The sequence below is a fragment of the Camelus ferus genome, chromosome 21 (genome assembly GCF_009834535.1).
Source record: "Camelus ferus isolate YT-003-E chromosome 21, BCGSAC_Cfer_1.0, whole genome shotgun sequence".
Lineage (NCBI taxonomy): Eukaryota > Metazoa > Chordata > Mammalia > Artiodactyla > Camelidae > Camelus > Camelus ferus.
In genome coordinates, this window is record NC_045716.1 from 8,396,741 (window position 1) to 8,421,002 (window position 24,262).

Here is a 24,262-nt window from a genome sequence, read left to right on the forward strand (position 1 = left end):
TTGGCTAAAAGTATCTACTAAAATGCTGTTAACATGCTACACTGCACAGAATTCTTTTGGATTCGAATCTCACATACCACCCTTAGCCCTGTTACGGTTCACAGACACACTGTTCCAGCCAGACTTTTCTGGATCCTGATTTTGTCAACCAATATGTTAGCTCTCCATACTGGGTCCTCTGTACATTTGATAAACATGCTACCAAAAAATAAACTGCCTTTATATAATTAAGTGTCCTTCTTTTAAGAAACTGTCCAAAAATAATTTTTAATATGAACCGTCTTTGTATATACCTGATATTCTTCCAAACTGCCAGTTTCTGGACTATGAAGTTTTTTCCATTACACCAGTAAGTTCACAGATGTATTTGAATAAATAGGTTGAAAAATGAGATTCAAGTAAGATGGCAGCAGTTTTGCATTCAGACAATAACATTCACGTTTGGCATATGCCTTCCCCACAGACAGGGAAATTCAAAATACACAGAACTGTTAACTGGTTTACTTATTCATTGTATGTCTGCTTGCTACAGGAAACACAAGGCTCCCTTTCCACGTATGGAGCACAGAGCCAAACATGGAAATTTTGCAATTTAAATAAGCACGTTCACCTTAATATCTACATACCAGGAGAAAGTGAAGAAAAATCTGATAATAACAGTGTCACTCATTGTTAGAGCAATCATTCACCTTCAAGATCCATGCTTCAGAAATTAACAAAACTCTAATTATAGATTTCACGTCTAACTTATCTCCGTCCTCAGAAACTGCTGAAGAATAAAAAGTTCAGGATTCTGATCAACAAAGGGATATATAATCAAAGGAATATTGGCCATAATAACTAATGAGTGAGAACAAAGCATAACACCATGCATTTTGAATAGTGATTAATAGCATTGCCCTAGAGCCAGGGAGCCCGTATCCAAATTCTGACTTTATTACTTTCCAGCAGTGTGTCCTTGAGCTAGTTTCTTAATCTGTGCTTCCACATGACCATCTGTAAAGTAAGCCTAAAATTCTGCTGTGAAGAATAAATGAGTTAAAGAAGAATAACGAGTTGAGTGAATTAAATAAAATTAAAAATTATCTGTGATTCTTCTTATTCTGTGTCATTGTAGCACTATTAAGATGAAGCCGAGACAGGGGACCAAGATGGCAGAGTAGAAGGACCTTGAGCTCACGTCCTCTCACGAGCACAACAAAATCACAACTAACTGCTGAACAACCATCGATAACAATGACTGGAACCTACCAAAAAAGATCTACAACTGAAGACATAAGAAAGGAGACACAACAAGATGGTAAGAAGGGCACACTAGTGATATAACCAAATCTCATACTCCCCAGGCAGGCCACAAACTGGAGAAGTGTATCAAAAGGTTCTCTCACAGGTGTGACAGCTCTGAGCTCCACATCGGGCTCCCCAGCCCAGGGTCCCCACATCGGCAAGAGGAGGCCCCAGAGCATTTGGCTTTGAAGGCCAGTGGGGCTTAACTGCAGGAGTTTCACGGGACTGGGGTAAGCAGAGACTTCACACTTTAAGGGCACATACAAAATGTCATGCATACGGAGCCCAAGGGCAAGAGCTATAACTTCACAGGAGCCTGGACCAGACCTACCTGCTGCTCTTGGAGGGTTTCCTGGGAAGGCAGGGGGTGGCTGTGGCTCACCATGGGGACACAGACACAGTGGCAGACATACCGCAGAGTATTCATCTCCATGAACTTTACTGGAGGCTGACATCTTCCTTGGGTCATTAGCACCTGTCCCACCCAAGACCTGCCCCCACCAACAGCCAGTAGGCTACAGTGCTGGGACACCTCAGCCAAAAAACTAACTGGGTGGGAACACAACCCACAGCCATCAGCACACAGGTGGGCCTACAGCCACCTCAGAAATGCCCAGGACATGGCTCTGTCCACCAGAGGGCCAGGACTCAGCCCTACCCATCAGCAAGCAAGCACCAGCCCCTTCCTCCAGGAAGCCTGCACAAGCCTCTAGACCAGCCTCATTCACTGGGGGCAGACACCAGAAGCAAGAAAACTACGATCCTGCAGCCTACAGAACCGAGTCCACAAATCCAGGCCAGACCCCACCGTGGGACCAGCCAGCCCCTGGCCCTTGTGTGACGAGAGGTAAGTGTACTGCTGGGACACACAGGACATCCCCTACCGAGGGTCATTTTGCCAAGGTTGAGAAACATAACTAAACCTACCACATACATAAAAATGCAAATAGAAATTCAGACAAAATGAGATGGCAGAGGAATGCGTTTTAGACAAAGCAACAAGATAAAACCCCAGAATAACTAATGAAGTGGAGTTAGGCAATCCACCCAAGAAAGAGTTCAGAATAATGATCATAAAGATGAACTAAAAACTCATGAGATGGATGGGATGCACAGAACGATGTTAGAAGTTTTTAACAAAGAATCAGAAAAATGTAAAGAACACCCAAATAGAGTTGAAGAATACAGTAACTGAAATGAAAAACACACTAGAAGGAATCAATATTAGAATAAATGAAGCAGAATGAAGGATCGGTGAGCTGGAAGACAGAGTACTGGAAATCACTACCACAGAACACAATTTTTAAAAAGTGAAAAGGAATGAGGACAGTTTAAGGGATCTCTGGGACAACACTGAGTGCACTAACACTTGCCTTATATGGGTTCCAGAAATATAAGAGAGAAAGAAAAGGCCTGAGAATTTGAAGAGATAATAGCTGAAAACGTCCCTACTCTGGGAAAGAAAACAGTTACCCAAGTCCAGGAAGCACAGAGAGTCCCACACAGGATTAACCAAAAGAGGAACGTACCAAGACACGTACTAATCAAATTGACAAAAATTAAAGATAAAGAGAAAATATTAAAAGCAACAAGGGAAAAGCAGCAAATAACATACAAGGGAACTCCCATAAGGCTCTCAGCTGATTTTTCAGCAGAAACTCTGGAGGTTAGAAGGGAGTGGCACGATCTGTTTAAAGGGGAAAACTTACAATCAAGAATACTCTATCCAGCAAGTCCCCTGTTCAGATTTGACAGAGAAATCAAAAGTTTTACAGACAAGTAAAAGCTAAAAGAATTCAGCACCACCAAACCAACTTTACAACAAATACTAAAGGAAGTTCTCTAGGCAGAAAAGAAAAGGCCATAGAAACAAGAAAATTATGAAATGGAAAAGCTCACCAGTAGAGGTAAACATACAGTGAAGGCAGGAAATTGTCCACACACAAACTAGCAGGGAGGTTGAAAGTCAAAAGTAGTAAAGTCATCTGTATCCACAGCAATCAGTTAAGGGATACACAAAACAATTAAATGTAAAATACAATCTCAGAAACAGTAATCATGAGGGGAGGAGTGTATAAATTCAGGGTATTTAAAATGGAGTTCAAATTAAGAGATCAGCAACTTAAAACATTCATGTATATACACAGACTTCTATACCAAAGCCTCATAGTTACTGCAAACCAAAAAATCTACAACAGATATATACACAAAAAAGGAAAAGGAATCCAAATAGAACACTACAGATAGTCATCAGAAAAAAAAAGAACTACAAAAGCAAATCCAGAACAATTAATAAAATGTCAGTAAGAACATACAAATCGACAATTACCTTAAATGTACATGAATTAAAGGCTTCAATCAAAAGACACAAGTTGGCTGAATGGATACAAAAACAAGACCCATATATACACTGCCTACAAGAGACGCACTTCAGATCTAGAGACACATACAGACTGAAAGTAAGGTGATGGGAAAAGGTATTCCCTGCAAATGGAAATCCAAAGCAAGCTGGAGTAGCAATACTTATATGAGACAATATAGACTTTAAAATAAAGGCTGTTTAAGAGATAAAGAAGGATATTACATCATAATCAAGGGATCAAGCTGAAGTTCCCAGATGTGCCAGCTCTCCCTCACTCCCGCGTGCTTCTGAAAGTGCCACCCTCCCCCCCAATCTGGAACATCTTTTCCCTTGACGTGACCACCTGAAATTTTTCTGTTTTTTCTTTAGACTTTTGCTTACAGGTTTCCACGTTTAAATGGACACAGATATACACTGCTGGTGGGGGAAATGATACACCTTTTAAGGACGGCAAGTTGGCCCTATACCTCAGAGTTACAGAACCACATCCCTTTCAACTCAGCAATTCCACTCCTAGGAATTTAACCAACAGATATGCTCACACATTAGTGAAATGATGGTAAATAAAAGATGATTCACTGCACCATTGTTTGTAGCAGCAAAATATTGGGAACAACTCTACATACGCATATATTGGGAGCTGGTTAAACATATTACAGAAATCCATACAGTGAAATACTATGCAGCTGTCAAATGAACAAGGAAATCCTTGATGTACTGACATAGAAAAATCTCTAACACATACTGTTAAGTGAGAAAAGCAAAGTACAGAACATGAATGGGACACCAAAGTTCTGTAAAAAGAAGGGAAAATGCACATAATTCACTTGTATTTGAGTAAAATATTTCTGGAAGTATGTTTCTGAAAAACAGAAACATCACTGGGACAACAGGACCCAGTTCACTGGATACCATTTTATGTTTGAGATCTGTTTAAACCATGTGAATGTGCTACTTATATTCAAAAGGTAAAACTGTAAATTTAAAAATCAAAATGCTAAAAAAAGTGTTCACATTTTCATGATAATACCTCTATTTCCCACACTCTCCTCCATCATTCCTTTATTCATTCATTAGAAACTTTACTGACTGCAGATGCTATGTGTCAGATGCTGTGGTAGAGAGGGGAAATAAAAACCTGCAAGGAAACTGAACCTCAAGGTGCAACTCAGAAAAGCAGACAGAATATCTCATTTCAGTGAGCGCCCAGGGTGCAGGATGTGACGGGCACACAAAGGAGAGGCAGGTATCTTACCCACCTCTAATAGTGCTCACATCACTGCTTCATACTGTTTACACGGCTCTTCTCCAGACTAGATTGTCAACTCTTTGAAGATACCTCAAAGGTTAACACAGTGCAGTGCATAAAGGAGGCAGGCATGAACCACAGAATAAGCTATCAGAGAAATCAGCAATGCATTATTTTTTAACAGTTAAGAACCAGTATTTAAGAACTCAGCTAGACTTTAACTGAATTCTACAATCAATTTTATAAGAATTCAATGTAAACGTCCAAGGATAAAAAGATTTTAAAATAACTTCCCCTATCTAACAAGCATTTACGAATGTATTCAATTCTTACAAACATACTATCCACTGTAGACCATGATTATACTTATATGTTGCTTCATTTTTTTCCCCAATACTATCAATAAATACATACAGAGAACATACAATGCACTGGGCTGGGCTGGAGATAAAATGGTAAGCAAAGACAGACACAGCCCTGTTTTCATGGGGCTTATGAGTTAGTGAGAGACAAACAATCACGCAAGATCCACAAGTTTCCTTCTATATGTTGAAGAAGGAGAAGGGAGAAATTACCAGGCATGGCCAGATTTCTCCTTGGCAGCTATAGAGAAAGGAAGAGTTACCTAAAACCTTCATGTCTCAGATCACATAAGTTAAATGTTGTTTTAGGGGATTGTGGAGAGAATTCAGTGTCCTTGAGCTTAGATGGAAAAAACATCTTTATTTTTCTGACTCTCTGAATTTATCAGCTCTTTTCAATTATGAATGCAGGCAACAATCTACTGCAGTATTAGTTATTTTTGTCATCAATAGCTCTTACAGATATCTTCACTCACATTATTGCATATATCTCAAAATATTATTTATATTTATGACTTTCTTGGAATTACAGTAGTTATTCTATTTGCTACCATATCTTGTTATTTAGTATGTTAATAAAAAAGCACATGCTACTGCTTCATAAACCTGATTTTGGGGGATGGGGAGTGGGCAAAATGGGTGAAGGTGGTCAAAAGGCATAAACTTCCAGTTATAAAATAAATACATCCTAGGAATAAAATCAATCCTGGGAATAAAATCAATCCTGGGGATGAAACAGTAATGTTAGTTACTAATACTCTATTGTACATTTGAAAGTTGCTAAGAGTAGATCTTAAAAGTTCTCATCACAAAGAAATAAATTTGTAACTATGTGTGGTGATAGCTGTTAACTAGACTTGCTGTGATTAATTGACAATATATACATATATCGAGCTATTATGTTGTACACCTGAAACTCATGTTATCTGTCAATTATATCTTAATGTTTAAAAATCTTATCTTTCTCTTTTGATAACTATATTTCAGTATCATTAGTTTCCTTTGTAATTTTATGTATTTTATGCTCTTTAAAAGTTTTCTGATAAGGGGTCCACAGACTTAACCAAACTGCCAAAGGAGACCACGACCACAAAAATTGCTAAAACCCTGGGCTTTATATAAAGATGGATCAGGTTGGGATAACAATTTTGGCTCACCATGGAGAAGAGATTTCTGGTTTCAATTACGTTTGGGAGAGATATGAAAAGAGAGCCAATTCACTTTAAGGTTCCAAGAAAAATGAAAACGAGAAAGAGTATTTGCTGTTTGAACTTCAATCAAATTTAATGGTATTTTCAATAATTGTATGTCATTTTCTAATGACAAACTGTGGATATACAACTTTTGTGAAAATGAACCATGTATACTGTTGAGAAACACAGTGGTTGTATATTTTAGATAGCTAACCTAACCATGATATCACATAAAAACCAATTATTATATACGTGGCAGATGACTGTTCAGTAAATACTCACTTCCCCCTCCTCCAGCCTCTAGGGTGGGACATACTTTCCTGCCCCATTACACTGGAAGTGGCCTTTTGACTTGCTTTGGCCAGTGGAACATGGGCAAAAATCACAATGCACTAGCTCTAAGCCTAAGCCTTTACAAGGCATCAAATGTTCCCAACGACCACTCTGGGAACTCTGTCATGAAAAGAGCACACTCTAGATAGGATGCAGAGCTCAGGAGAATAAGAGCTGTGAACAAAAGATCTAACCAAATCTGGCTCCTGAGCCAAGTAAGCTCAGCTATGCCCAGGAATGCCCAGCCACGATCAGCCGAACCCTTGCCACCCACAGACTGGTAAGGCAAAAGATACATGCCTAATATGATGTGCCACTGAGGTTTATGGTTGTTTGCTGTGCAGCAATGTCTGATTAAGGAAATATGATAATAAAATACTCTTTAAAAACTTTGACTGACTAATGCTTTCCATTCTCTCTATCAAAGAAATCTGATACTCTGGGCCTACGGAACTCTTGTGCCTACTAGGCTGTTCCCAAGACTGAATTTATGCTTATAAGAGTTAACTGCACTGGTTCCCAAACATGTTTATGCTCACAATAAAATGAACATAAAAAGAAACCGAGTTGTTATTTCTATAAAAACTAAGTTCAGCTATTTGGAAAGACTTGACAAAGATGACTGGCTAAATACAAAAGTCCTTGTCACATTAAAAGGTGGCAATGCTACCATCAAAGAGGTTGAAAACAGTTATAAAAAAGTCTCTATAAAGTTTGCTTTAGATTGCTTCATAAGTTTATTAATTTATTGCCCCTCTTAAGGAAACTGAAACTAGAAAGCACTATGTATTTTTGAATTCCTATTCAAAGAAAGGGCATTAACGGCCTTATAACAAAATTGCTAATAAATATATATTTATGTTTTAAGTTAAAATAAATGTTTAAGTTAGTACGTACTATTTTTTAATGCTTCATCTAAACGAACTTTTTTTGTTAACCAACCAACTATAGGCCTGGCTGTGTCAAACAAGAGGGCTTGCTCTGTTTCACGCTGCTAGAAATCCTATTGTGGGTATTACAATAAATGGAGCTATGGAATTATTTTTGTTTTGTTGTGAGTCCTGTTCATATGCCAGCTTGTAGTCCTTGCACTGAATTTCAATGCTACAATTTGATTTCATGCTGAGCTTGAGCCCTGAGGTGAGTTTCTGATGCAATACTGGCTTCTCTAACAATGTAATCATCATTTAAAATTTCTGTTAACCAACTCTAAAATCTGATTCATTCCACTTTTAAAATACAAAGACATCATATAAGGAATGAAACCTGAACTTCTTCTTCTGACTTACAAAGTTCTGCATCACGACCTGGCCTCCAACTTCTTCTCCCACCCTCATTGCTTACCACTGTCTACCCCTGGCACCAGGTGCTCCAACCACATGGACACCACTGTTTTGCTAATATATCAAGCTCTTTACCACCTTGGGGACTATCTCTCAGAGTTTTCCTCTGCCTGAGCTACTCTTTTTTCTTATTTTCCCTTGTATGTTATTCAGCTCTCAAATGACACCAGTGAGGCACTCACTGATTATGAAACATAAAGCCTCTAATTAATCACTTCTGATTACACTACTCCATTTTAAGTCTCTGCACAATACTTACCAATGGCTAATAAGTAATATCATTAGCTAATACTTGTGTCTTACCTCTCCCCCAAATAGTATAAGATTTGAAAATGATACGTGTCTTTCTCCTTTACACCTGGACTCCCCAGGCCAAAAATACAGCATAGCACATTAGGAGCACATCAATGAATATTTTTGATTAATTATTAACCTGAATACAAATGTGGGTACTAAAACAAACAGAAAACTAGAATAAGACTTTTCAACCATTGTGGATAAGCTATGATTTTATAAAACAAAAATTTAATGTATTACATGTTTTATATAAACTGCTCCTATAACATCTTCCAAAAAAGATATTATGAATTGACTCACAAATCAACCCCACTCCCAGCATCGAGCATAGAAAGATTATTTCTCAACATCTGAAACAGGATTAAATGCAGAAGAGTTCTAGTTATTGTCATAGAAGCTGGTTTAATAATTTTGCATTTAATAGCAAAATAATCTAAATGATTTTTAGATAGTGAACTTATACAGTCTTGATAAAAGTTAACCTTTTATTTCAAGATTTTGGAATTACATCAGTTTGGCACTATATCAACTAATATACCTATGCCTCTTACTATGTGCTAGGTATTCTTAAGTGCTTCATAGGTATTAACTGATTTAATCCTATAAGGTGCTTATAATATGTTTCCAACTTTACTGATAAGAAAAGAGAAACTCAGAGAGGTCAGGTAAGCTGCCCAAAGTCAGTGCGCTAGCTGGAGGTGAGGTGGGATTTGATCCAGTTTGGCGCCACAGTCTGTGCTCATGGGCTCCACTCTATGCCTCATCACCTCCCCCAACACTCAGATTCTCTCTGGAGTTGTGATCCAGGGATAGCAACTTAACTCTGCAAACAACAGAACTATAAATCTGAACGCTGTGTGGCAGCCATATTCTGCCACTGGGAACAGAGAAGCAGAGATCTTGCAGAAAGAGGTAAATATAAGTAGACGCAAGTAGAGAAGTTAATTAGATGGCAAGAGACATGGAGAATGTTTGCCAACGTCAGTCTAGTACCAGCTCTGCTGAACTCCTGCCCTTGCGTTTAAAGGAACACACCCTGATGCCCACATGATAAATTCCTTTTCTCATTTAAGATAGCTCAAGATTTTATTACTTGCAACCATAAGAACCTTAACTCATATCAAAACTGATAAACCAAATGAGGAAAGATTTGGCTTCTTGTACGAAACAGAAGTTAATGAAAGACTACCAAAATATATCCATACTAAATAACAATGAGAACGTCAGATGATAACATTTTTTAAAAATATGGATTAATCTTTTTTGAAATATGGATTAATCTTAATTGGTGTTATAATTTTTATTCTAATCAATGCAGTGAAGATTTAGAAATAACTATTGATTTCATTGTTTTTCTCCATCTCTGGCACAAGGAATTGCTTTGAATTTTTTTTTTTTTAATTTGGCATGCTAGACAAAATCTGTGTGCCAACCCGATAAGGAGGAAGTAATTTCAGAACCTGTACCCTCATCTCCCAGTTATACAACAGAGCAACTGTAGCTCCCTGAAACAGCTCCCTGCCTTTATTGGCACAGGGCTGCTATTTTGCGATCTGTCAGTTAGGAACATATATCCAGCGCCAACAGAGGATAAACATGTGTTAGTCTGGGTAAACAGCTTTTGTTAACGGACAGTGTTCTAACCACTGAGCGACCAGGTCTCTTACAGTGATGCTGTGACCTAGAATTGCTCGACTTGGAACATGATCAACTCAGAACGGGCCATCTTTTCTCCATTACATTCCTGATATCCAACTTTCCCATTTAGGTTGACACAACAACAATCTTTCCAATTTTATAAGGTGGAAAGCTTACAGTCATTTCCGATTCATCTCCATCATTTCTTCTCCTTGCATAGATCAGTTGCTGCTTCTTCCCAAGTAATACTACTGTACCTATCCACTGCAAGAACTAAACAACATGTGTGGACTAATTTCTTTATTTACACTGCTATTGTTGACAACTGTTTTTACCTGGATTGTTGTAATGCCCTTTAAAATTTTTTTACATGGGCAATACGGTCTGTCAGTGCATGACTGCCAGGTTACTGCTGCACAACACATACAGCTACTCAGCAGATGGTTTGGCCCATATAAATCCCTTTTATTAATTCTTCATTGCCTTCCCCTCATCCTGAGGCTCAAACCTAAGATCCTCTGCACCGCTGTTCTGGCAGAAGGCTTCAAGTTTCCTGCAGGACTGATACCCCGATAGTGATTCCCTAATAACAAAGCAATTCACCAGGGTAACACAAGTAGTCCATTTTGTTCACTCCCCCCACCTTCGACATCCCAATGGTGCCTTATCTACTCACCCCACTCCTTCCTTTAGGCCTTCTCCAAACAGATAAAAGGGGAGACAGTTATTAAGAGCTTTTACAATGCTAAATATAAGTGCTGGGGGTGGGTATAGCTCAACAGGTAGAGTGCATGCTTAGCATGCTTGAGGTCCTGGGTTCAATCCCCAGTACTTCCTCTAAAAAAAAATAAGCCTAATTACCTCCCTCCACCAAGATAAAATTTTTAAAAAAGATACAATAGTAAATAAATAAATAAAATATTAAAATAAAAGAAAATAAATAAAAGTGCTCTCATTTAAACCTTGAAGTAATCTAGTAATGTAATGCTACTGTATCCCTCATTCTTCAGATGGGGAAACTGAGGCTTAGAGAAATTAAGTAATTTATCAGTAAGTAGCAGGTGCAAAACTGGAACTGAGGACTGTCTAACTTGAAAGCCCTCCCCCTCCAAATAGCTAACTTCTCGGCCTCTGCACAAGCTGTTCCCCCTGCTCAGAAAGGTCCTACTACGTTCTACTGGCTGGCAAGCAGCTGGTCAGCCTTCAAAGCCTCATTTAATTGCTCCCACTCCCCTATGCAAGTCTGCCTCCACACTGTTCAATCAGTGGTAATTATTCTCCACTTCGTTCTACACTATGATAGTAAATACCACCCCCATAAATATTTATTTTGTTTCTTTTACTTTATTGTGAGGTCTTTGAGGGAAGAGATATTTTCCATTTATACCCAGCACATTGTAGTGAACCAAGAATGCTTGTAATATTACACACTGGCCTCTACTAACATCAGAGAACAATGTCCCCTTCATAACCACTTTATTACAAAGTTGAAATAATTCAGCAGAATGTAAATTAACATTTAACGAAACATTCAAGCTTGCCAGAGTATGCATGGGTTATTAGGCTTATTCACTGTTTAAACATTAAATCATACATTTTGAATTGAAATACATATTCAGAGCTTCCTTTTTGGAATGCACAATAAACACAACAGGTGTGATCTTTTCCCTTTACTTACATTAGTCAAGTATAAAAATAACTAGAAATGGAGGAGGTGGTAGAGAGGAATGCTGTCCAGGAGACAGAAGGCCCTGACTGAGGGGAACTTCAAACTCCCTCCTTCAGTTGTTCTTACTCCTTGCCTGACCGTCTCAGGCTGAACTGAAAGATATGTGAGTTAAGGGGAGGATGGGGGACAGGGCACAATTTTGTCTCAAAATGCGAGAGAGTTAACTTCAGCCAGTGAACAACCAAAGAAAAAGTAATCGGTTGTATTTAAACAAAGGCAAGAGTACTGTGTCCAAAGAGGCAGCTTTCTCAAGGTTTCTGAGTCATTCTGATTAGACGGGATTTTCACCTTACATACCAACTTATTCATGCTTTCATTAAAAAGTTCTTAAGTTCTGCCAGTGGTGACTCTAGGCTCTTGTTTAGTTTACCTTAGTGAATACAGTATTCTTATTTTGTGTAATCTTATTTTGTGTGTGTGTGTGGATGATCAGGAAGATAAAAGGAAGTTATGCTTGGCTTCTTTATCCTTTTTTCTTATCTGCCATTTGTCCAAAGGACCTACATAAAGGGATCTGTGATTTTCTCGCATCATCATTCATTTTTAAAGGCTCAATAGGATATAGCCATATTTTCCGAAGTGTGGATCGAGACATTTCTGAAATCAATACTGGCTCATAACTAGCCTTTAAACAATTACAGATAATAGAGCAGAAGGAAAAATTAATACATTGCATGTAGCAACAATAAGGATCAATTAGTCAAATTTTCTTTCAGTCGTGTGTTCAATGTCTTGTGATGTATTTTTTACTATGCGTCTCCATTAAAAATGTCAGAAAGCCACAAGACCACTTATGAACAAGAAAAGAGTCAGTGTCCACATCAAAACCACCATACTTAATGGAATTTTTACCATTTAAGGAATCAAGATACCTCCCATTATGAAACAAAGTCCACTAACAGAAAGATATTTAATTAACCCTGTACTAAGAAAGCTTCTAAATACCCTTTCTAATAGTCAGTATAAATTCAGGGGATTTTATATGTTAGCAAGAATGCAATTTACTTCACAGTGCAGTAAAATAAATCAGACTGAGAAACAATTTATCTTATACTGTAGAAAATCTGAGCTTTATCTCTTTCATATAATTTAAAGTATTCATCTCAAAGCAAAAAATTTGATAGGTAATCAAAAGCAAATGATAAATACTTTATCTTAGCGTAATTTTAGTACAACTTTCCCAGATGAACTGAAACCAAATATCACCTCCAAAAGATGGTACCAGTAAATAAACTTTTAAATTTCAAATCTGATAAAGAAAACTAAATATCTCCAGAAAGTTGTACAATTACATTTAACACCCCCAACATCTATTTTTCTTAAAAGTTTGCTATACAGAGCAATATTTTGTGTCTTTACTATACCCCTGAGGCTTTCTAAATTAGTGACTAAATTTCATATCAAATAAGCTCCAGGGTTACATTCTTTTTGGGGAAGCTGAAGTTGCATCAGGATATAATGTGGATCAATATATAGAATATTCAAACAGCCTACAAATGGAAGATATATGTTTCCTGGTAAGCACATTAATATTCATTCATTCATTCATTCACTCATTCAGTCATTTACTCTCTCGTCCTGTCTCCTGCACACGTGCCTGTGAGCACACACAATGTCCTGTCCTTAGTGAGCACAGGCTGTTCCCTATGACTCAAGTCACTGCCCATCTCATCAGCCGTCAGGCTCCTCTGTCTTCTACACTCTTGTCACTTTACATCTCCCTGGTTTTGTTTCTTCTCCCCTTTAGCCTGGAAAATTCCTACAAGTTTTTGAAGACTCAGTTCAGACTCCTTAAGAGGATCTTTGACAGAACCATTGGGAAGAAATGAAACAGAATTCTAAATTCTCTGGATAAGTTTTCATGGCAGAATATTGTAAAAATTAATGGCTAAAATGAAGTTTAAAGATTATCCACAACCATGAACTAACCTCTCCTGACTTGGTATATATATTTATGGTTAACTAAGGGTTGGTAATAATCCCCATATAATGTATGTAATTATAAAAACAGATATTATGTATATTCAACAGGAAAAGAATGCAACAGGCTGGATGCTTCTATACTAACTTCCAGAAGTATTTATGGCTTTGTGTTTGTTTTGCTTTTGCTTTTTTCTGTCCAGTTGATTCTTTTAAACTGCACCTATAAAACATCTACAATAGTAGAGAGGGTATAATCCTAATGTACATCTCCCAGCTTCAACAACTATCAACACACAGTCATCTAGTTTCACCCACATCACCAACCCCTCTACAGGATGATATTGAATCTTTGCAGACATTTCATGTTTAACTACCTCAATATGAATCTCTAAATCATTTTAAACAAAATCATAATATTACTACAGACAAAAAAAAAAAATTGAATAATTCTCTTAATATCACTAGATACCTAATTAATGATCAAATTTCCCCTGATTATCCTACAGACATTTTTCATGATTTGTCCAGATCAGTAAACAAGGTCAGTACACTGCATTTGGTTGATATAACCCTTAAGTCTTTTAAAATCAACCTATGGGTTTCCCCTTTATTTTTTTCCCCTGCAATATGCTGTTTGAAGACATTGCCATATTATGCTTTGAGGTTGCCATGCCTTAAAACAGAGATTTAGGGTTTCACACTAGTAAGAGAATCATTGTTGTGATGTGCTTGTTTGTTCTATTGCTCATGATGAGCAGTAAGGAACATAACGAGTAAGAGATGACTACAACAATAGTTAGGAAAGTCTGTTTGAAAGGTATGAATCAATGGCCGTTATAAGTACGATATCTACAGAGAAGAAACAGCAAACATTCGAAAGAACTTCATTTTTCTATCATGGCAGGACATGCAAACTAAGACTCTTGCAGAATGGCAAAAACAAAACAAAACAAATATTAAATCCAAACTAAAATTATATTAGAAGTAATTTTCATAAAGCTCGCAGTCATAATGTAAAGACTCTGAAAGTTATTCGATTTTTAAATAGCCCAATTCTTAACATGTCAATGTTATGGCCCACTGGTTAAAACATTCCACTTCAAAAAGGCAGAATTATATGTATGTAAATGTAGGTTGCCCTCAGCTAATAATCACATATATACATACAAGGCAAACTCATGGGACAGAGTGATGTTCGGCACTGTAAAACTCTCAGCCTCACTACCTATGAAAGCATTAACCTAAGGTTTATTCCTAGGACACATTCAATGTACTGTTAAGGTATCATAGTGTTATGTAAATAAATCCTTGAAAGCCTGTAGCCCTTGCTGTAGCCTGTAACAAAGCCAACAGCAATATTTCAAGTTTAATTCCCAGGAAGTTATGCCTCAGTTGCTACAGGAGTCTAACCATCACATGAAAAAAGAAAAACAACAGCCCCAGAGTACTGTGCGAGGCCCCACCTACCATAGACCTGGGCTTGCTGATGGCCACCAGACTAGTGAGGAAGTCTTCATCGTGCAGCTGGCTGAAAACGTGGGCGTCATAGGCTACCATAATGGAGATTTCTTCCATCATCTTGCCAGCTGGCCTTTCCACAGCAGCAGCTGCTGCCCCAGCTCCAGACCAGACTATCCAAGGAAAAATCCTACTGCAGCTCGGTGCCAATGCACACACCCACCTGAGTTTGAGGGGGTGGAGTGTCAAAAATCCAGAAGGGGGGGGGGGGGAAGCAGCTGCTATCATAGGCAGATGTCTAGCAGTTCACCCCCAGTAGAAAACTGAGAGGTCTCTTATCTATGGAGGAAGTATATACTATAAACACCTTCTGCATTCTTAACTCAGCAGCTGGAAAATTCAATTTTTGGAAATCTTCTTTCAACTTCAAGATGAGAAATAAAAGTCTCCTAACTGGAAATATGCTACAGCAAAAATGAAAAACCAAAAACCAAAGCCACTAAAAATTGATTTATGTTATGTTCTTGATAATTAGAAATTTTCAAAGTTTATCTTCTTTAGTATTACTTAGAGCAATATTCTTTTTGGAGGAGAAATGAATTTTCTTACTGCTTATTTTTTCACATTCAGAGAAAATAGATGGCAACCCTTAGTTTTTCAGAATTTATAAAAAAAAAGAATTTATAGAATTCTTGGTGCAACTAAAAATTATCTCCTGAAATATGAAGAAAAGATTCTTTTTTTCCTCTGAGTATTTCTGTTTAAAAAAAAAGTACCAAACTATAAAAATGAAACAGAGACTGTAACATCAGTTAATAACCATTTCCTCTTCTCCTACAAAAAAAAAAAAAAAAGAATATTTTAAGTAGAATTCTTGATTTTGAGAACTTAGTTTTCTGTTGTTCTTCTGAAAGCAACACAGGGTTCTCATTTCTAAACTGATTATTTTTCTCCCATAGATTAAAAAAAAAGTTCTCTTCATCTCTATTTTTAAGCTTAGAAGTTTCTTTTAATTATCCAAATCATCAGATAGTAATGAACTACTGGTTCCTGAGCCACCAGAAGTGTTTTCTTAAGTACAGCTGGAAACCATAAAGGAAACTCATCTCATAATGCCTTGATGAAAAATATGAAAACTGCCCATAATTATCATTACGAGGTTGCCAACATCACCAGAGGTATAATGTATGCTAATTCCATGGAAAAAGTATTAAGCATATTTTTAAAAAAGGGGGGGCGAGGACAGATAAAGCTCCTCCAAAAGCTGTTTTTCCAGTATTTCTAATTAACTTATTCTCTTCTCTGCTTTTCATAGATTATGACGCTGCAGTACTAAGAGAAATATTATTTGTTAGAACTAAAAATCCATTTGGCAATGTTGGTCTGCACTCACATACAGATACTTTTTGGACTTTTTAGACCTAATCACCAATAGCAGTATTTTGTTGTTTAAGTTTGTTTGCTTTTCAGAAAACAAAACTTAGAATAAAATTTATAGTGTCTATTTTTCCTTATTTTTCTAAAGTATTTTCACTAGATTAGCATGATTACTTAAATAGTATCTTGTTTCATTTAAATGCGTTTAAGAGAGTTTTGCAACTGGTATAGCATTCTAGATTACACACACACATGCACACACGCACTCGCGCACACAGGCACACGCGCACACACATGCTCATACACGGAAGGGGAAAAACACTTTATTGCTAGGAAACAGAAGCAAGTCTAATAGGCTTATTTAAACAGAAAATGCAATACTTTAAATAAATCCTCAGGATTAAAACAGCTTCAAACAGTGTCTGACCTTTATTGGAGCTGGTAAAGCATTTTCATTTCAATTTTTCCCCCTAAAATGCACTTTGTCTTTTAAGCATTATTTTCTTTAAAAATTCTGCCAGCACATTCACCTACTTAACGCTGACTAACCAGGTAAAAATTAAATGATAATCAGGAGACAAGGTATTATAAGGCGCCAAAGGCAGTTCATACCTTTTAAATTCCTTCTTATCTTTTCAGAAGTACTTTAAAAGATACTGTGAACCTCTTCATGCATTCACTTGCACCAGAAGGTTTCGAATTTTTCTTGCAGCACCATTTTCTAGCTGTGAAAGCAATTCCTCTGGCTTTCACATTTTCCTTTGCTCCAGTGACTCAGAGCTTCCACATTGATATCTGAATCAGGTGCACTGACAAAGACACCTGTTGTGGAAGGTAAAGAAACTACTTCCCACAATGCCTTATTCCCTGCTGGCAACCGCCCAGGGGCAAACAAGAATTATAACCGCATTTGGGCAGTTGCCTGCGCACCCTGGGAGAGCAAGTTCAGTTTAACAATAGGTAATCTTGATTAAGAACAACACCCACAACCAAGTTAAAAAAAAAAAAAAAAGGCTGGAGCAAACAATATCAAATAGTTTTCGATGCTGTGTATTAAACTTATAAATTATTTAAGGCATCAGGGCTATAAGTGTAAAACATTTTTAGAAATACAATCAAAGGCTGTAAAGACAAACAGAAGCTAACAACTTAAAATAATTTTAGAATTCCACACAGGTTCTAAGGTAAACACTTAGGTATTTTATTACCTTCAAAAAACTGTACTAATTAGCCAGAGTGTCTAGAATTATTAACATTTCATGCCTAAGTCCGAGAGGTCCTCTACCATAGTCACAGTGCATGCGTTTTCTAGAGCAAGGACTCCCTAAGTCTAATTTGCACCCTTCATTTTTTGTCACCCTTAAAATGTTCTTCCATACTTCAGAGTCTGAAGTATGTTCTTTTTCTAATATAGTTAAATGTGTATCTGTGGTCACAGCAAAAAGCATACTTTTTGCAAACCGAAGATATGTTTAAAAAAAACCGAAACAACAGTAAAAACAAAACAAAACAAAACAAAAACCAGCTGTCTTTGTGCGGCCTTTTTCTCTTTTCCTAAAGACACTGTCTTAGAAAACATCAGCTACAAAACCCTCCCAAACTTCAGGAGTCACTGTACACATCCATGTTCACATAACAATCCTTCACTCCCTTGCAAGAAAGTCATCTTTCTTAACTCTTGCCTTTTCCCAGGTGGACTGAGACCCACTGATCCCCCAGGATTGTTTTCACCTGAGTTTCTGCAGCACGTCCTTCACACTGCGCAGCCGCGTGGAAAAGGGCATGGGGGTGGGGAATTACCTGCGATCAAGGCGTGTGGTGCCGACAACACAGCTGCTGCTAACATTTACCAGCAGAGGACTGTGTACCAAATGGGTAGCAGAAAACAGGGCATTCGTAGTAGCCAACAGAGGGTCCCCAGTTCAAGCAGGAACCAGCTAGCTGTCTGTCCCAGGGCAAGTCGGTTAACCTCCCTAGGTTTCAATTTCCTCATGGTCATGTAAATTGAGAGGGATGGAACACATCAGAGGTTTTCCCGTGTGCTCATTGTGCTCAGAGTGAGTCAAAAGCAGTGCGTCCTATTTCCCTCCCCTAAATAGGCTTATTGGGGATTTGAGGGTGAAACTACCTTTTTAATCTTTATCAGAATAAAAAACAAAGAGTCATATTAATATCAGATGTTAAAGTGCCCCCCGCCAGGGTTGCTGTATGTGTCCCCACATACGCAATCTACTTTGTACCCTAACTTTGATTTTCTAATATCAACGCTGCTATATTATGAAGACTCCCTGACAGTTGTGACACTTTTTGTTAGTTACTCTTTACAGCCTTTCTATTCAGAAGCTAAACTGGCTACAAAATCATTCTCAAAAGTCTCTAGATCTCATTAAGATAAGAGAAAAATATAACAAAATATCTCCAATGATTTTTAAATGCTGTTTTTAAAATTTTACAAAGATTGTACTCTGGTAGGTGATTTTGTTCCAACAGTCATTCTTCTAGGATTATTACTATTTAACAGAAACATACCTGGGTCATACTGAATGAGTGTTGAGTCTAATAAATCATTCCTGGCCTTCAGAGAACGTCTATTCTTAAGTATCAAATTTAGAAACAGCCAGAACAAAAAATCAGAAGAAGCCTGAATAAGGCGTGAACATTTTTCCACTTCTGTGTTCTTCCCAAATGCAGCAAAGCAACGTAGTTTAATTATGGGAGTAGGATTTTTGTTATCCACCATCAAAGCAGCAAAGACATTAAACATGATCACACATCATTAAAAAAAATCATCTCACCTCACAAGAGTGGCTGTAAAGACCCTTTTCCCACGTCTCAGGTTTCACTTGTTGAACATTCTCGTCACAACAGTCATAAAATCAAGACACGATGGAAAGGAGGACAAAACCACCACAGAAATATGGTCCAGAGGGCAGAAAGGTCTTCTGCGTCTCCCACGTGTACAGGCAAAGCCCTGGAGAAACTGTTTGTCCTGCCCAAGTGGCCCTTGTCTAATCATCTTTATAGATATTCCTGAATAATTCAATGTAAACACTCATAAGGTATATATATGACTCAATGTTAAGGGATCTTCATAAAATGTTCATGGTATTGACACAGAGATAAAGAACTCTAAGAAAGACAAAATTCTACAATTACTTTCTTAGTCACAGAAAACCAATATTCTAAATAGGTTTCTTTTTACACTTAGGAGTGCACATTGCAAAATCCAAGTCCTCTAAGTGGGGAAACAAAAAATACAATGAGAGGGAAACCATAGAAGTATCACTAGAAGAAAGCTTTTCAGAGTATTTTTGATTTCAGAATATTCCAGTAACATACTGAGTTATTACAAAGGGAAAAGAACAAAAAGTAAAAGATGAATAAGAGAAATCTTAGTTCTCTTGAAAATCACGCAAAGGTAAAGAAAACCATTATTCTTGTGTCAAATTCCAACCATTCAGCTCATTATCTTTCCTATCATTGCTAGTAATTGCTAGGCAAATTCAAAACCTCAGAAAACACAGATTCTTAAAAGAAAAAAAAAAATCCCCAGAGTTAAACTGAGAAAACAAAAACCAGTGGGACATAAATACTTGCCTAACAGTTACACTGGGTATCTTACTTCCTCATTTGCATCTCACTACAAAGAATGAGGGTGAGGTACATTCCAGACGATGAAAGAGGAGTTGCAACTCTTTAACAATTCAGCTTTTTACCTCATTTGTAACTCTAAAATCCAAAGCCAACTGTTAAAAACAAGACAACAGGCCCAAAATGGAGTCCCATGTCACCAAACAAAAACTTTGTTACGTTTTTGGCTCTCCCAGAGATGGAATCTTAAGCCAACCAGGAATCACCTGATCAGCACTAGTTAGAAATGTGCCTGAGAGACCCTGTCATCCCCTGAAGGAAAGTAACCTTGCAGTAACCAATCCACTTTCTCACCTAGTTTAACTTCCTTGCCCTGCCCACTTCTGCCTAACCAAGTCTTTCATTTTTGCACAGCTCCTTGGAGTTCCTTTCCATCTGCTAGATTGGATGCTACCCATTCATGAATTGTTGAATAAAGCCAGTAAGATCTTTAAAATTTACTTACCTGAATTTTGTTTTTAACATAATACATTTTATCTAACCAAAAATAAATGTTTCAAATGCTCCTAAGCATTCACTGATATTTGCTATCACCGGAAATGAGGATGGTTTCAAACACATTTAAGAATATGAGTGATGTGGGGGGGGGGTATAGCTCAGTGGTAGCACGAGGTCCTGGGTTCAATCCCCAGTACCTCCTCTAAAACTAAATAAATAAATCTAGTTACCCTCCTCACCCCGAAAACAAACAAACAGAAAAACCAACAAAAAGAATATGAGTGATGCTTTATCTTGTTTCATTTTGAGCAAAATTACAACTGAATTGTAATTACAAATAACCTGATCTTAATTTCAAAAGCATTCAAATTATTTTTTTAAAGTTTTACTAACAACTAAATCAAATCATTTCACATGGATAATGTTTCAGATTTACAAGCATGAGGAGGGCTTATAAAATTTTTAATACAGCAACTCATACAATCTAGTTATAATAAAGACTAAAATGTACTAAGAATTCATTCATAATAATAAGAGCAGCTAGTACTTAGTAAGTAATCACACATAATCTCATTTAACCTTCATAGTAAGCTGAAGAGCTAGGAACTATAAATACCCTTGCTCTATAGGTGACACCACTGCCTCTCCCACGCTGGGATCTCCTTCACACTCACACAGTTAGGTTATGGAATACAATACATTATGTCTGTCAAGTAACATTAGGACTGAAGAATGAAGTCCCTCTGCAGACAGGAAAGTCTTCATGGAAACAATGGACTGGATTTTAATAAGCAAAGTGAAATTTTTTTTTTTTTTTTTTTTTTTTTTACAGAGAAAATAAAATTAGTCTGGCCAGAGTGGTGAACTGATGTTAGGTACAGCAGGAGATAAGGTTTCAAAGGCAGGTTTGAATCTGCCTGTGGTAGGTTTCAAATATCAGGCCAACAAAATATATGGTGTGTAGGCCAAAGGCGGTCACCGAAGACTGCAGGGTTCCTGCTCTCTCCCTCCATCTTGTCACTAGAAGGAGGAAGTACAGTGCAATGGTTAACACGTGGGCTCCGGAGTTCAAAATAAGCTGGCTTGACACAAGGCTCTGCCACACACTGGCTGCCTGACCATGAACAGGTTGCACAAGCTCTCTCACCCCCGGTTTTCTCATCCACGAAATAAGAAAAAAGTAGTAACAGTGCTGATATTACGAGGAATAAGATAATGCACGTAAAAACCCTTAGTAAGCTGCCAGGCTCTACAAAGTACCTGATTAATGATAGCTGCTGTTATTATCAATATTAATAAAAACGCTGCCTGGAAGGGTAAGATCATTGGCCAAAACTGAGAAGGTGGAATGCAACCTTCAGAAACGAGGCGGGGAGGTGTTCTCTGTATATAAGAACACAGTCGATACCTCCATTTTCTATTTTCTTATCCAATTAATAAAAAGCCAGGAGGGAGAAATAAAAGATATCACACAACTCCAATCTGTACCAGCTCTCCCTACGCAATTCATCTTTTTACATGTTACTTTCTTGGGAACCGATTTGGTAATTTACATGAGTCCTTGTCAGAAATATCTGAGGCAGGTTAGAGGAGGTAAAAGGTTGATAATGGGGTGGGAGGGGATCTCTTGCAGTTTAGCTTTCCTCTCCAGTTTCCTGACTACAATGCAAACAGTTTAATCAATTACCTCTCATTAAATCGAGCAATTGTGACAAGAACAGGGAACAAAGAGAGCATTTGTTGTATAACGATATTCCTCTGTTATAATCTGATCAAGAAAGGCTGTTACCATGGGCTATCACGTGGAAATACATAATCCTTCTTTATAATTGTATTATAATAAGGCTTTCTACAGTTCATTTGTATCTCAGAGTCCAAAGAAATATGCTATGCAACCGTTTAGAGGAGCAGCTTATCCAGAAGCTTAGAACTGACCAATAAACCTGTAATCCACTTGGGGTGAAGGGGAGAAGGAGGAGAGAAGTAACACATATTTAATAGCTGTTGTGCTGGGGTTGAGTTTATCTACACTGTATCTCTTAGTTTTTACGACAATACTGCGAAGCTGGTTTTATTAGCCCCATTTTACTAAAGAGGAAACCTTTGTGCTAAGAGTTTCAGTACTTTAAGTTCATACTGCTAGTAAATCAGAGCCATGATTAAAACTGAAGTATGTGGTTACAAAGGCTCCAGAGTTTTTTTCTGTTTTTTCCACCTACACCAGGCTCATCATAAGATAAATTCAAGAGGGAAGAAAATAAATTCAACTTAGAGATCCTGAAATAGCAGCTTTCAAAATTTCCAAAGTGAGACTCTGAATTTCTCTTAGCATTCTGCATTTAATATTACAGCATTGGATACTGAAAATGTGAACTAAGAACTCACTGCATCTAACAGTATTATTTCTCAGGCATTTGCAAATATAAAGGACAAAGACTGAAGGCAAACTACTGACAAGTGCAAGGCACATATGAACAGTCTGCTATAATAGAGAATACCACGTGGGCTGAGGCAGCATTCTTTGAATGAACTGTCAATGGTCTTTGTCACAATATTAAAAATTGGCTTTTTCGTTTGCTTTAAGAGCAGTAGTAAATAGCTTAATTGGCTAATAGTAAAATAATAAACAGGTACGAATAATCTTTACCAGTGGTCATAGCAGCAGAACTGGCAATGCCCAAAGCATTCTAATTGCATTCATTTCAATGAGTTCATTTTTTTATGTTCAGTCTAAAACTTTTTCCCCAAAAGTAATCATTTCAGGTTTAAGAACTATCACAAGTGTCATCATATAGAGTATCTCTCTAATATTAGGAAGATCATAAAAATAGCTCAAATCCTTACGCTTTAATCACTCTTCAAATTAAGCAGGAAGTTGAGACAATATTAGTGCCGACGCAGCTGAGCAAAGGTTTTATTTTCAGTCACAAATTCTAATATGATAACCACCTTTAGTCATAAGGACATAGATATTCTGCAAAAGGTCTTTCTTATTTTAAGTGTCCATTTGAGGTCTAAGAAAAGCTTCCAATGTTTAAGTGAAGAAGGCCTGTTTACCAGTTAACCAGATACATAAACAATCAGAGGCAAAACACCCAGCTGTCAAATTGCTGGCTATGCATTCCTTATTGTGTTGTCCTTATTATCCTGCATTAAAATCTTCAATGCAGTTCTTTTTTTATTTTTTTAAATTTGAATAATTTTTATTTTTTAACACTTTTATCAATATAGTTCTTAAATACAAATTTTAAATGTTCAAAACTGCTATGAAACGGCTGTTTTATATTCAACTTAGCATTCATTTAGGGAGAATTTTCATTCTGCAATGTAATACGAGATTATGACTTCACAATACTAAAATGACCAACATTTAACTATTGAAAATCATGGTAAAATGAAAAGTTACCTTCACTAGCTAAGATTGTATGTTTCTATATTAGCAAATCTATATGTGATCAGACCATAAAAGTGAATACAAATATGTATTAAATATTAGTTATTTGCAGAGAATTTTAATTGATGTAAATAATGTCTTTTGCTTCTCCTAATGGCCAACTAATTCTTTGACACCTCGCTAGTTGTATCTTTCTTCCGAAGAGTACAAATAACAGGGAAAGAAAGA

General features: G+C 37.2%; 1 protein-coding gene and 1 long non-coding RNA gene across 6 annotated transcripts in view; one reads left to right on the forward strand and one right to left on the reverse strand.

Moving 5' to 3' along the window:
- The window catches only part of RABGAP1L (RAB GTPase activating protein 1 like), a 563,059-nt gene that overhangs the window by 72,212 nt on the left and 466,585 nt on the right, over positions 1-24,262 (reverse strand). The window contains exons 1-2 of one of the 5 annotated variants that reach the window (XM_032463697.1): positions 18,352-18,508; positions 15,184-16,008 (exon numbers count right to left, since the gene is read on the reverse strand). The exons of 3 other annotated variants lie outside the window; for them this stretch is intronic. In XM_032463697.1, the coding sequence (XP_032319588.1) occupies positions 15,184-15,462 (279 nt within the window). In that variant the 5' untranslated portion in view covers positions 15,463-16,008; positions 18,352-18,508. Of the gene's footprint in view, positions 1-15,183; positions 16,009-17,163; positions 17,447-18,351; positions 18,509-24,262 lie in introns of those variants that run through there. One more of the 5 variants, XM_014561401.2, reaches the window with a different exon arrangement.
- LOC116658644 lies at positions 1,602-11,921 on the forward strand. The gene is made up of 3 exons (XR_004313866.1): positions 1,602-1,687; positions 11,145-11,148; positions 11,912-11,921. It is a non-coding gene; the product is annotated as an uncharacterized LOC116658644 (long non-coding RNA).